General features: G+C 38.2%; 1 protein-coding gene across 2 annotated transcripts in view; it reads left to right on the top strand.

Annotated features, from left to right (window-relative positions):
* Window positions 1–15,256, top strand: part of CUL4B (cullin 4B) — a 46,696-nt gene that overhangs the window by 13,745 nt on the left and 17,695 nt on the right. For both annotated transcript variants that reach the window (XM_006877472.1, XM_006877473.1), the window contains exons 3-10: window positions 1,036–1,139; window positions 1,723–1,792; window positions 4,673–4,746; window positions 5,582–5,744; window positions 5,888–5,977; window positions 6,281–6,363; window positions 7,156–7,223; window positions 8,326–8,444. In XM_006877472.1, coding sequence (XP_006877534.1) covers window positions 1,036–1,139; window positions 1,723–1,792; window positions 4,673–4,746; window positions 5,582–5,744; window positions 5,888–5,977; window positions 6,281–6,363; window positions 7,156–7,223; window positions 8,326–8,444 — 771 coding nt within the window. The remainder of the gene's footprint in view (window positions 1–1,035; window positions 1,140–1,722; window positions 1,793–4,672; window positions 4,747–5,581; window positions 5,745–5,887; window positions 5,978–6,280; window positions 6,364–7,155; window positions 7,224–8,325; window positions 8,445–15,256) is intronic.

Genomic DNA, 15,256 nt, shown 5'->3' with positions numbered 1-15,256 from the left:
AAAGTTCATCCAAAGAATTTTACTATGTTTGTTATCGAACTTGAAAGTCTTTTATATACCTAACAAGAAACTAATTGAAATCTGAAGCTTGTCCTTTTTGGGATCAATGTCTAAAATAGACCAATTATTAAAATGAGGTAAACATACAGTAATTTCTTTTGTAATTTATGTTTAATGAGTTGTACAAAATTTTAAACCTCTAGTAAGATGGAGCCCTGGTGCACTGTAGGATAAGCACTGAACTACTAGCTGCATGTTTTATATTTCAAACCCATCAGCCACTCCTCAGGAGAAAGGTGAGGCTTTCTACTCCTGTAAAGACTTGCAGCCCTGGAAACCCTATACAGGGTCATATGAGTCATAATAAACAGGATGGCAGGGGTTCGGATATTTAATTCAATATTAAAGTGAAATATTGGGGAAAATTTCATTGTGTGCTTAATGTTTATGTCATGCTCATAATATTACTGCTAGCATTGTTTATGGAGTCCTGGTGTGGCGCTCTGGGATAATGCACTGAAAGGTTGGTTTAAATCACAAGGTTGATGGTTCAAATTCACTAGCTGCTCCTCAGAAACCCTATCAGGGTTGCTCTGTGATTCAGAACCGATTTGAGGGCACTTAACAACAGCCAACAGCATTATTTATACTTTGTTCTGTTCATGAAAATCCCATCAAGTGTAAATTTTAGTTCAATGGTAGTAGAACCACTAATAAATAAGCAATTGGCAAATTAATTTTTTAAACTCAAAATGAACATGATTAGCATTTTAAAGAACAAGACAGCTTTTATATGTAGCAGTATAAATTTGATATCTTTACAGGAAAGAACTTGGCATGATTTCCTCCATCCTAAACCTGCATAGCCATAATAGAAATACTTAACTTGTTCTTTTATGATGCAGTTTTGAATCCTTGTATTGATTATGAAAAAGTTCATTAATAAGCTAACATGATAGAAGTCTCAAAATAATACCAGTTTGATATAATTTCTCCCTGTTCTTTCATTAAGAAAGTATGTGTTTAATCTTGCAGGCTGTAGAAAATCTCTGTTCCTACAAGATTTCTGCAAATTTATACAAACAGCTGAGACAGATTTGTGAAGAGCACATCAAAGCACAGATTCATCAGTTCAGAGAATATCCTTTAAAACAGAAAAAATCATGTGTTATTCATCTTTGTCCCCATGCCTCACTACTAAACCAAGCTTGAAGTGGCATGCCTATATTTTGTAGAGTTGTTTTTTCTTTTCTGTAAAGAAACAAGGAGCAAATTTTTGGCTTGTGTTTCATTAAGCTCTAAATCTACATGCATTATTAGTGTGGATAAGATGTCCTTAATGTCTTTACTCTTTTTATTCTTAAGTTTCCATTTAAGGAGAAGTAATCTAAGGGAAATCATTGTTTTTAGAGCTATTTTTATTGTGATCCTAAGTTTATTTTTTAATGTTTTTTTAAAATAGCAATTTTGAAGTGTTTATAGTTTTATTAGCCAGTGAAAACCCCTATGGATCCAAAAGCTTTGATCCACAGCTGATTGAGGATAATGCAGGATTCATCTGGCTTTGTTTCGTTCCATTGTGCACTGGGGTTACCATGATTTGGGGGACCCAAATCAAGATCAGTTAACAACATGCTCCATCTTTAAGATAAATGTACTCTTAACATTGCAAATACTACTTTATATTTAACATTTTTAAGTGTCCTTAACATTGTGTCTCATGGATTCATTGGATAGTGTTCTTTTTCTAAAGAAGATCGATAAATGTTGGCAAAACCACTGCAGACAAATGGTAAGCTGGAAAAAAACATATTACAATTTAGCTAAATATTGTAGTAGAACAAATTGAATTTCTTCGAATTCAGGATTAGTTTTAAATGCTTTCCAATAGATAGACTGCCTTGATATCTGCTGCTGTTCTAAACTGGAAACTAATTATGGTTGAGTTTTGTGATTTGAAATTTCACAATATAGGAAAATCAGCATTTCAGAATGATTTATATTGTAGGATTAGTTTTGTTAGGTAATGGTAAATTTTGAAGTATTTATCTTTTTTTAAAAAAATAAAATAAAAAATCACCCTGATTTGTTTGTCTTCATCCTGATGGATATCTATGTATTTTTGAGGATTAAACTATTTTATTACACTTGGAGTGTGAGGGGTGTAGGCAGTGAGAAGCCTCAGTAGGGAGGGTAGATAACAAATTACATCAAGAGTAGAGGGGTAGGGAATCCAGAAACTGGACCTTAAGCATGACTATGTATAAGGGTATGAACTCCTGCTGTGGCGCTGTAGGATAAGCACTGTTTTGCAAACCACAAGGTCAGCAGTTCAAACCTACCAGCTGCTCTTTGAAAACCCTGTACAATGTCGCTATGAGTCAGAACCAACTTGACAGCATATAACAACAATATAAGGGTACAGAAAGCTTTATCCCACTATTCCTACCCGTCTATAAGCCATTCATGATGACCTTGGGGCCCTGGTAGGATAGGTCCTCCTTTTCAGGGATCTGAGCCTAGAGCTGAAGGCTGTTGGGTTCCAAGTTATAACGGTGCTCCTCAGTAGATATGAGGGGAGGGAAAAGTGAAGAGAACAAACCAACTTCAAACATGGCGATTGACACAAAACTAGGTACTACATCTGTCTGATGGGGAGAGATATACAGGCCTGACTTGAGATAACTAGCACTGGGGCTGATGGATCCATAATGAAAGAGGCAGAGACTCCATTCTACCCAGTGTCAAGCAATGAGACAGCTGGCATCCAGGTACCATTTAGATTCGGCTTCCCCCAGAACTGAAATCCCAGCCCTTACCCCCCACCTAGCTTCCTTAAAAGTTCCCAGCTACTGTTACTGTCCAGAAACCTGACTTCAGAGCTACATGAAGAAAGGGACATAGTGAAGGTAGTGATAGTCAGGGATTGCTTAGATTTGAAGACTTGAATGGAGGTCCTGAGGAAGTTGAACTCTTGTCAGGCATCCTGGCTGGACCTCTATCGCGGTAGTCTCCAGGGCATGACCCTTGCCCTCCCAGCCACTTTGTAGTTGCTCCAACATCTGCTAGACCACAGGCCTAGATAGGACCAAACCTCTCCCTCTCCATGGGGAAACTGCTCCCCATGATTGCTATGCCTCTTCAGCACACTTAGAATCCTCATTTGGGTTTCTCATAACCTTCTGCCCCCTAGTCATCTGAGCAACAACTCCTGGTGCTGGCTCAGTTGGTCCCATAGCAACTTCAGTTCTTCCCACAGAACTTCTGATGCCTCCCATAGCCGATGCTGCACATTCTGCAATTCCTGGTGAAGGCCTGGTGAGGTACTGTACTTTCCTGATCCTGGTTGCCTCTGGGCTTGGAACTGGGTCTGCTCCTGAACCTGACTCCAAAGACCCTGAAATTCTCTTTTAAACCCTTCCAGACATTGTTCATGGATAAGGAATCTCCTTTCCTGGCTCCTCCCTGCAACAACCTTTAGTGATGCTTCCAGGGCAGAGATCTGGTACTTCTGCTACTCTCATTCTTCCAGTAGGCCCTGCATAGCTTGCCTTAGCGCCTCAGTCATCAGCATCTGGGCTCTAAACAGTAATCCCAGAGAGAGGATAGACTGCAGACCTCAGTCCAGCTCAGTCTCTCTGGAACAGTAGGAGGAATCTTCAGAGCCCAGGGCTTTTGAGCTTGGACTCCAGACTGAGGAAGCATTTAAAGTGAGGATGCCCATGTCCCAGCCAGGTCCCCTGCTGTGGTGGAGACTCCTGGGTGTATATATATGTTGTTGCTAAGTGCAGTCAAGTCGGTTCCGACTCACAGCAACCCTGTATAGGGTTGCTGAGATTTTATGAGATTGCTCACTATTTGATAACTACTTGTGAAGGTGCCACATAGTCTTATATTATAGCCTTTATAGATCATAGGCATTTTAATTCTTTCAAGTCTAATGTTAGTTTATGCCTTATATTCTGCAAAATAAAATCTTAAAAGCCAACTCCACCCCCCCCCAAGGAAAAAAAAAAACAAACAAAACACCCATGTTTACTATTTAAGACAGCCTTCACCCTCTAGTACTAGTGCTGAGGACGAATTGCATGAGTAGTCTTTGACTCCCTATTTTTATTTTCACTTACTTTTTAAGTAGAAAAGACGTGAGAGGACCGTTTTAAGCGTCTCTTTCTAGAAATCACAGTAAATATTAAGGCAGAATTATTTAATGAAGATATTCATGAGCACATTCTCTGGTAGATTTATCTTCATTTTTTGTCTTAGTGCCATGAAGATTTGCAGCCTCGGAAACCCTATGGAGGGTCACTATGAGTCAAAACTGACTCCACGGTACTTAACAGCAATGACAACGTGAAAAAACAAACTCTTTGCTGTCAAGATGATTCCAACACCTTACAACCCTATAGGATAAAGTAGAACTGCCCCAAAGAGGGTTTCCAAATATGTAAATCTTTATGGAAGCAAACTGCCACATCTTAATCCCATGAAACTGCTGGTGGGTTTGAACCACCTACCTTTTAATTAGCAGCCAAGCACATTAACCATAGTATAGAAATGTATACAGTGAACTCTTTCATGTAATTCTTATTTTATTTACCTAGAGCAAATATTTAACTATTATAAAATTATAAGCACCAGTTGATTTGATTTATTTTTTCCCCATTGGCAGATCATGATTAGGAGCATTTTTTTGTTCCTGGATAGAACTTACGTTCTTCAGAATTCCATGCTACCCTCCATTTGGTAAGGACGCCAGAAACAAATTTTGCAAAGATATGTGTCAAATCTAAAAGGGCAAGCAATACTGTGAATATTCCCTTGAAAATTCACATTGGCTTCTAGACTTTATTTGTAGCAGTTTTGCCATCTTAATTACAATATTGAAAATAGCTAACGTTTCCTGAGCATTTACTAGTTTATGAGTTTTTTGTTAGCTGTGGAAATAAAAACTTTGAAATGTCTATTTATGTGCATCATTTTGCTGCTTTTCATCGAGAGCTCACTCATTTTCTCTTCACATTATTATGAAAATTTTCACATGGATAAAATTAGAAATAGTAAAATGAACTCTTACCCCCTATCATGTACTATTAAACTACCTCCAGCAGTTATCAGAGTTCACTGATGTTTGAATACTGAAGCCATTTGATAAATGACCAATTATGCCTTCAATACTAGTACAGTTAAAACAATTTTATGTCTTAGATTGCTTAATAGTTAAACTTTATTGAATAATTTTATGTCTTGATTTGAGAAAAATCTAATAGAACTTAGTTCTGGAGGAAAACAGGAACATTCATGAAAATACTAAGTTCTCATGAAAGACAGCAGTTTCCTGTATGCTTCAGTCTAATGATGTTATTTAAAGTGTAAATGTGTGAAATAGGGAAGTTGTTGTGTAGGCTAATGTTTTTGGTGTGTGTATTTTCAACAATGAAAAATAAGAAATGTGAATTTTAGCCTATCATTGTTACTTCCAAACCTAGAGCTCTAATTCACATGTGGCAATAAATAGAGCCTTTTCAGAAGTGGTATGGTTGTCAATTAAATTTGATCATGTATGCTTGCTTTATTTTAGGGACATGGGACTGGAGTTATTTAGAGCTCACATTATAAGTGATCAGAAAGTCCAGAATAAGACAATTGATGGCATTCTTCTGTTGATTGAGAGGGAAAGGAACGGCGAAGCAATTGATAGAAGTTTACTTCGAAGTCTTTTAAGCATGCTCTCGGATTTGCAGGTAAGTTAACTACTTAAGACAGAATGAATTGCTATCTCCAGTTTGATGTTTGAAAACCAAATTCTTCATGCTGTTCACATAGCAGACATTCAGTAACTACCAACTAAATAAATTAACTTCTTCATTTTGTATCCTCTTCCCAGATTTATCAAGATTCTTTTGAACAACGATTTTTGGAAGAAACTAACCGGCTATATGCAGCTGAAGGCCAAAAATTAATGCAAGAAAGAGAGGTATAAAAAATAATGATGATAAAATCCACTGTCTCTCACATTAAACTTTACTTTATAGAACATAAGCTGCCCTTTGCATTTATCTTCCCAACATTGTAATGCTCTTCTCTCACTTAGGTGCCCCTTTCTTTTCTCTCTTCTTAAAGGCCAGCATTCTGGATCCTAAACTCTACCTATAATTTTACCAATGATTCAACCCTGTCACATTTGACAGGGCTGCTTCCAGGATCTTTTGGACTTGAAATTTTCTGAATGATTTATGGGGAGGAAAACAATAATATAAAAAAAAAACTATCTTTGTAGGTTCCTGAGTATCTTCATCATGTTAACAAACGTCTAGAAGAAGAAGCAGACAGACTTATCACTTACTTAGATCAGACCACTCAGTAAGTATTACATTCTCAGCTGATTTAATAGTCTTAATTGGTGTTGTTGAATCACTTAAGGTACTTTCCAACCAAAACCATTGCCTTTGACTAGAATTCCTACTCATAGTCACACTATAGAACAAACTAAAACTGCTCCATAGGGTTTCCAAGGCTGTAAATCTTTAGGAAAGCAAACTGCCGCATCTTTTTTCCATAGACCACGAAGCAGCTAGCTGGTAGATTCACAGCCATCGATTGTTGAGTGCTTAACAACTTCTTCGGCACTTTAGGCATCCCAAAGCATGTTCATAACTATTTTCATGTGTGCTTTGAGAGTGTTCCAATTGTTTTCATAATACAAATTTTAAAGTTGCCTTCTTTGAAGCTTATTAGATATAATCAGGGGTTGTGTGTGTACATGTAGGATACAACTAAAAAATAGTATTAGAAGCTGGTGTGATCTTTTAAATATTAAGGCTGATTCAAATTCAGTGAGTGTTCATAGAAGAAACCCTGTTTCTGTGCTTTTATAAATATTACCAACTAAAAACAGATGAAATTGGGAAAAGTCAATTATAGCAAGACCACAGAAATATTGCAAGTATTTATTTTGTGATATAATTCAAATAATGAAGTAAATAGTGTTTTTCTTCTCCTAGGCATAGAGTAAGCTATAATAAATTTATACATGGATAGAAATATCGAAAGAAACAAAATAAGCTGTTTGATTTTTGTTCTCAGAGGAGACTTTAAATTTTAAATCTCTATGAAAGTCAAATGTCACTAATTTTATTGTTTTTTTTCTTGTAGAAAGTCATTAATTGCTACTGTAGAAAAACAGCTTCTAGGTGAACACTTAACGGCAATTCTTCAGAAAGGTAATTGATATTTTGTGAAAGATCATTTTTGAAATGGTAGTGATACATAAGTAGGAAATATGTTTAAAAGATTGCGCTTTTAAAAGCCTGAAAGCATGTGTCTGCATTTCTGAGGATGGATACCACCCTTTTTCCATATTCATAGTAAATTTTTAGAATCGTACCTATTTCCTTAACGTAAAGATACAGAATTTGAAATGAGAGACGTCCAACAACACCAGCAGAAAGAGAGTGTGAGTTCTTGACTGTGTGTACTTAGTGCTACAGTAAGGAAGGATTCCTTGTGTGGCGCTGTAGGTAAACATTGGACTGCAATTGAATCACAAAGTTGGCAGTTCAAATTCACCAGCCACTCCTCGAAAACCCTATACAGGGCTGCTATGAGTCAGAACTGACGCAACGGCACGTAACAACAATAGTAAGGAAAGGGGAAAGGCATTCCTTTTTGCATTTTTTTGCATGGAATGGTTATATTTTAGAACTTTAATGTAATTGCACAGTATTATTACATTCTGAAAATCAAATTCATTAGAACCTCATTTTAACTTGAACTCTTATTTATACATGGTTTTTGATATACCACAGGTCATACTCAACATTTTTAAATAAAGTCTTAAGTACACTAATGCCAGATGTAATGTGACTTGTGACTACTGCATCTATGTTGTGGTTAAAGTGCCATCAAGATGATTCTAACTCATAGCGACCCTGTAATAGGATTTCCAAGGAACAGCTGATGGGTCTGAACTGCCTACCTTGTGGTTTACAGTGCTTTGTTATCTTACAGCACCACACCAGAAATCTGCTGCATCTCTAAAGTATTTATAATACATATTTATATAAACCAGTTTTTATGAATGTAGAGCATCTGACCCTACCGTGCTATTAATGGTATAAGCTGTTAACATAGTTAAAATAGCTAGTTTTTTAAACAACCAAATTCATAAAAGTTAATTATGTTTAATTCAAAACATGCTTCTACAGTTGACATATAGACTAGCCATCATTCAGACCAGTTACCACAATCAGTAATTTAATTTCATTAAAGTATCTGACATATTCGTTCACTATATTTTTATGCCAAAATGTTTCAAAATTTCAGGTTTAAATAATCTCCTTGATGAGAACCGTATTCAAGATTTATCTCTCCTGTATCAGCTCTTCAGTAGAGTCCGAGGTGGAGTTCAGGTTCTTTTGCAACAGTGGATTGAATACATCAAGGTATTAACAGTTTGCCTTTGAATTTTCTTAATTAATGGTTTATAATCTATACACCCAGAGTGGCATATTGGCAAAATTTACTTGCTATATCTAATTTTTATAGAAGTAATGGGAATTTTGAGACCATTTAAACTAGAAATGATAGCTATGTAGCAAATCAACAGTGTAACAGTTGCCGCCTTGATGCTTGCCATAGTTTCTAGTTATAATACTTATGAGAGGGCTTCAAAAAGTTCATGGAAAAATTAAATTAAAAGATATAATGGAATTTTTCCATTAGCTTCTTGATGCCCCTTCAAATAGCAGTGAGTGTGGACAAAGAAAAAGGATTCTTTTTGTGTGTTTGTCCGTCCATTCCCCACACTCTCTTTTTTTCCTTCCAATCTTAAATTGAAGCCAGATTGTCATTGACTAAGGTTTAGGGCTATGTTGTTGTTAGGTTTCATCGAGTCTGTATTGACTCAGCAGAATGAAACACTGCCTGGTCCTGGGCCAACCTCACAATTGTTGCCATTGCTGCTGCCACTGTGCCAGTCCATCTCGCTGGGGGGTCTTCCTCTTTTTCTCTCGCTACTTTACCAAACATGATACCCTTCTCCAGTGACTGGTCCCTTCTGAAAATATGTATGAGGGATGAAGTCTGGCCATCCTGGCTTCCAAGGAGCGCTCTGGATTTGTTTTGTTCCTTTGTTCTTTTGGTAGTCCATGGTACTTCCAGTATTCTCCAACACTGTAATTCCATCCAGTGCAACAATTCTTTTATGGTCTTCCTTACTCATTGTCTACCTATCACATGTATATGATGATTCTTGAAAATACCATGGCTTGGGTCAAGTGCACCTTAGTCCTTAAAGTGGCATCTTTGCTCTTCAACACTTTAATGTGGTCTTGTGAAGCAGATTTGCCCAATGCAATGTAAGGATTATGCAACCAAATGTAATTAATATCAGTAAGTTTTACACCTAAAAAGTTTAATTGGCTGGCAAATGGTTGTAGATATATTTACAACAGCAAAATAAAAAGAGGTGCTACTGAAGCTCTTCATGTAAAACCAAAAATCTCATGAGATTTGGTTCCTTCAGGGCTTCCAGGCAGTTCAAACTGGTTCATTCATGGCCAAGAATGCAAAATCCGAATAGACCCCAATTTTCTTTTTTAACTTGGACCAAATGGAGTGATTACCAGAACGGAAAATATTGTATGTCAAAGCCCTGGAGTGGAAGATTCAGAAGAGGCATAGTGAGCCCTTTCAGGAGGAGCCTGATGCAGGAGATTGGATTATTGCCAGGACTGTGGAGAGTGGCACACATTCAAAGCAATATGGTGAGCCATCCTCTCTTAGCTGGGCACAGTTGTTTCCAACTTTTTGTTTAGAACGTTAATGTAATTGCTAATTAATGAACACATTGTCTTGTGTTCTAAGAGATTAAGTTCCTAGTAGGGAAGCAACCCATAATTGTTCCCATCCTGGATATCCTGGTTCCCCACCTCACCGCCCCGCTACATTTTACAAATTCAACTCTGTTCTGGTTTTACTTCATCAGCCATGACTAACGAAGCCCTGGGTTTCTTGCTTCTGTTCTACCTGCTTGTTCATTTCGCAGTCCTTGGGGTCTTAAAAGCTTGCAAGTGGTCTTCCAAGTACAATTGGTCTTTCTTCACCTGGAGCAACGGAGGAAAGAGAATGTTTGATGTCTTTATGAAAACTTGCCCTCTTTGCTACATGACCAGAACTAGATGGTACCTGGCTACCATTATAGTGGTCCCTAGATACCTGCAGGGGCTTAGTTCACAGACCCCCTGGGGATAAATTCAAGTCCCTTATATAAATATGTGCGTATAATCTATGGACATTTTTCTGTACTTACTTTTTTTTTTTTTGTACTTACTTTTTAGAACATTTTATTGTGATTTTGGTGAAAGTTTACTGAGCACATTAGTTCACATTCAATACACATTTTGTTTAATGCAACAGCACTCTTTCCGCTTCCTCCCTGGTTTCCCCATTTCCATTCATCTCTGTCTCCTGCCTCTTCCTGCCTTCTGAACTTGGCTTTTGGCAGATTCCACCCTCCTGGTTTCACATGATTCTTTGTACTGATGAGCACGTTTGCCCTGTAGTAGGCCCATGTATTGCTTGGCTGAGAGGAAATCTCCAGGGATGGATTCAACTTCAGGTTTGAAGGGTATCTAAGGGCCAGAGTCTCAGGGGGTTCTCCAGTCTATTAAACCAGTAAGTCTGGTTCTTTTTATGATTTTGAATCCTGTTCTACATTTTTCTACCCAGTTTGTCTAGGACCTTGTATTGTGATCCTGATTAGAGTGTTTGAAAGTGATAGCCAGTCACCATCAAGTTCTTCTGGTCTCAGGCTAGTAGAGGCTGTTATTCTCCAGAAGTCCTTTGTCCTTTGGATGAATGGTTTCCTTGAGTCTTTGAGTTTCTTCACTCTTCTTTGTCCTGGATAGAAAGATACCAGAGATGGCTGCTTGTAAGCGTTTTAGACCCCAGCAACTACTCAACAAAGTAGGATATAGAACATTGACTTTGTGAACTTTATTATGGCAATTGATCAAGATGTCCCCCAAGACTGTGGTCCTAATCCATCATGCCCAGTGAGTCAGTCCTTCAAGGTATTTAATTGTGATTAAGAAGTTTGTATAACTTTGCACGTTGTATGCTCTTTTATATATCTGGATGTATTTATAATACATACAATTGTGTTAGACATATCCTCTGTCAACTATGTATATATATGAGGGGACTTCAAAGAGTGTGTGGAAAAATGGAATTAAAAGATAAACGGAATTTTCCCGTGAACTTTTTGGAAGCCCCTTTGTACTCGTAGGTATACTCTCATATGCTTTCCTACACCTATTTCTCTTGCATATCTACTTAAGTATTTGCCTGTAGATTGTTATTGCGGGGTTGTGTGCTATTGTTATTGTTAAGTACCTTAGAGTCGGTTCCAATTCATAGTGACCCTGTACAGGGTTTCCAAGGCTGTAAATCTTTACGGGAGCAGAAAGCCTCATCTTTCTCCCGTGGAACAGCTAGTAGTTTTGAACTGCTGACCTTGCGGTTCGCAGCCCGATTCGTAACCACTTCGTAGGTAATTATATTTTACCATTGTTGACTCTTAATCTTGTTCACCTCTTAGTGTCTTCCTTTCCCTTGGTCATATTATGCTGACCTCCTCCCCCTTATTGTATACTGCCTTTCTCAACACTTAAGTCAGTACACATTTGCTCTCTAATTAGTGATTTTCCCCCTCTGCTCCCTTCCCATCTCTGGTAACCATCAATGAGTGTTTCTTACTGTGTAATCCCTTTCTTGACTTTATTTTATAGTAGTGGTCTCATATTTGGCCTTTTGTGATTTACTTAAAGTCACTCAGTAATTTTTTTTTCAGCATAATGTTTTCTAGGTTCATTCATCTTATGAAATATTTCATGGATTCATCACTATTTTTTTTTTACATTGCATAATAGTTCATTCTGTGTATGTACCATAGTTTATCCATTCATCCACTGATGGGCATTTGGGTTGTTTCCATCTTTTTGTACTTGTGAGTAGTGCTGTGATGAACATTGTGCATTTGGGGGTAATTCATACATACAGCATTGGTACTAGGGTTCCGTGTATATCATGTATGTTGTTGTTGTTAAGTGCCATTGAGTCGATTCCAACCCATAGCAACCCTATATAGGGTTTCCAAGGAGCAGCTGGTGAGCTTGAACCACCAACCTTGCAGTTCAAACGACTTTGCAGTCTGATGCATTAACCCACAGCACCATACAACAAAACATATTTAAATGTGTCTTTTCAAACAGTGGATGGTTGCAGGCAGATTCTTCCCTAAAATGGCACTACAGCCTTTGAGGGATTGACATCACCTCTTAATATCTGTTTAGAACCTTTTGTTTTGTTTTTTAAATAACTTTTTTTTTTTTTTAGTTTTTATTGTGGATTGAGTGAAAGTTTACAGGGCAGATCATCAGTTTTACATTCAACAAATCATATACTTTGTTTCATTACAGTGATTATAATCCCCTCCGTGTACAATCAGTTAACAGTATTTCTCTCTATTCACTTTAGCATTTAAAAAAAACAAACAAAGCAAAACAACAAAAGCCACTCAGGCATGTATAATAATTTATATCACCAAAGGGCATATTCTACAAGTCTGCCTCCTGGCCACCAGCTCTTAGACCATCTCTTCCCATGAATCTAGAGTCCTCAGCTGCTCCCCCTCTCCAGGACCCCATCTCTGCCTCCGTCTCTGGCGTCGCTGCTTCTCTGGATGAGGTCCCACATTCTGCTTGTGCTCTTCTACCTTGATGGTCCTAGGGTCCTCTGTTTCTGGACTATAAGAGTAACCATTCCCCTGTTTTTGTTACAAAACTTCTGCCTTTATAGTTGTGACAGTCGCAATTAGTCATGATTACAGTTATTCACTATTGAATCATACGAATCTTCTCCCCATCTCTTTTAACCAGATCCATCTAGACAAGATGACAACTGTTCAGTGGGGACTTTTTCATCCCCCCCCACCCCATACTCTTAAACTAAACTCTCTTTTGAACCTTGTAAGCTAGTCACTTTATGCCTTTATTGCCCCCTCATTTTAGGTAGCCAGTGTCTAAGTTGCCTGTCCCTATCAACCCTGTATACAGAGGGAATGGCATTGATGCTTGATGTGAAGACACCTTCCCTCTCTGTTGGTATTTAGAGTTACTACCTCCATGAGTATAGGTCAGATTCACTGAATTGTAGCAATTTACCCTTGTTTCTTTTATCCAAAAAAAAAATTTTTTTTTTTTTTTAAATCTTGTTCTAGTTGAGTTCTGATTATCAAGCCATCGAGGCTAGGTCAAATGGGTACTCTCTGCAAGTTTGGGTGTTCTTGTGCATCTCCCCTCACTTCATATCAGCTGGATGCTTCACTCTCAGCTCTAGCCCTCTGTGACTGTGTCCTTGTCCATGGGCTCACCACACTTCGGACCGAACACCCCTTCCTCTTCTCTCTCTCACCTCCAGGTCAGTGGGAGTCAGTGGATTGTGGTTGAACTCAGCCCATTTCTTCATTACGGCCTTTCACCCTCTTCTTACCAGAAGACCCAGTGTGGTCGCCAGCAAGCTTACATGCCTGTTCATGTGTTCCCTTAGAGTTTCAGTCTTAGAGGGGAGTTTGTCCTGAAGGAACTTGATTGCTTGCCTTGATGGCTTCCCAGCGAACAGCTTGCTTATTCTTGTAGTAGCCAGTCATGCTGACAGTTTTGTTTTTGGTTTTTCCTGATGATCTTTCTTTGAAGATGTATATTCTGTTGCTTTAGCTATTCCAGGCTGGTCTGCTTGTCCTAGTGGAAATGTCCCACATCATAAGGTTCTGGATGGGACTTGCAATTACACCTAAGGACCTATACTCTGCAAAGTCTCTGCAAGAGGGCTATTTCACTGGGCAAGTTCTAGAACCCCTTTTAGGTATTCCAGTCAGTTATAGGCTGAAGACAGGCTTACAGGCTTTCTGTAATCATGATTCCAAACATTCCTTTTCTATCCCACTCAAGTGTCTATTTTACATTAGTAGGCAAGGAAAACCAATATTCATAAGAGAGCCAAGTATCTTAGTATTTTTTCCCCTCTTCAAACTATGCCTAGATCCCTGTGTCACAGAGCCCTGTTGTTCCAAAGTTGAGCATGCATCACTATTTCTCTCTGTCCCACTTAGGCCATGCAAACCTGTCTCAGTGTTCCCGTATCTATCTTGTTCTTCCGCCACCTTCCCCTTTCTTGTATTGCCCTCCCCAACAGCCAAACAAACTCCCTACCCCAACCCCACTGTTGTGGTTACCTTATATTCCATTAACTTTTTCCTCCATTTATGACAGTCTATTGTATCCTGTAATCTACCTGACCTTCTCACTCCCTGGATCTTTGTTCCTCTGTGTTTACCTTCTTTCACATTGTAATTGTTTAGATCATAGACTGACCTTCCAGATCCTCTGTTTTTATACTTTTATTCTGTTTTTGACTCTTCCATTTGTCGATTGAGTTCAGGGTGATGCTGCCACATATGTCATTCGGTAGTTGTTGTCTGTTCTTGTTGGTTCTTAGTTCACAGAACTTCCTTTAGGATGTTTTTCATAGCAGGGTTGGCTTTGGCAAAATCCCTTAGATTCTGTTTTTTTCCTGGAACATTTTGATTACACCATTGTATTTGATTGACAGCTTTGCTGGGTAGATGATTCTTGGTTGGCATTTTTTGGTTGGCATTTTTTTATTTTTCTTTCAGGGTTTTATATATGTCTCCACGTTGCCTGCATGGTTTCTTTTGAGAGATCCCAGCTTAATCTGATTTGCCTGCCTTTGTATGTTACACTTCTCTTTGCCCTAGCTGCTTTCAGGATTCTGTCCTTATTTTGATTTTGGAGAGCTTGATTATTATGCCTTGGTGATTAATTGTCTTTTAGGGTCTATCCTTACTTGGGTTTGTTGAGCTTCTTGAATGCTTATCTTTTCGCTTTTCAGGATGTTAGGGAAATTTTCTTCCAGCATCTCTTCAACTATCTCCTCTATGACTTGTGTGATTGTTCCAGTTCCAGAATTCTGATAATTCTTAAGTATTCCTCTTCGTGTTGTCCAACACGAATCTTAGGACTTCTTCAGACTTTTTTAAATCCTTTTTTGTGCTTGCTCTTCTATCTTAGTAGTGTTGAGAGATTTATCTTCTAGTTCAGTAGTTCTGGCGTCTGTCTCTTCAGTTCTACTCCTTTGCCCTTTCAGTGTATTGTCCATTTTTGATATTGTATTA

This window comes from Chrysochloris asiatica, unplaced genomic scaffold, assembly GCF_000296735.1.
Source record: "Chrysochloris asiatica unplaced genomic scaffold, ChrAsi1.0 scaffold00504, whole genome shotgun sequence".
Lineage (NCBI taxonomy): Eukaryota > Metazoa > Chordata > Mammalia > Afrosoricida > Chrysochloridae > Chrysochloris > Chrysochloris asiatica.
The sequence above is the reverse complement of the archived record's forward strand: the minus strand, read 5'-3'. Positions and strand labels throughout refer to the sequence as shown.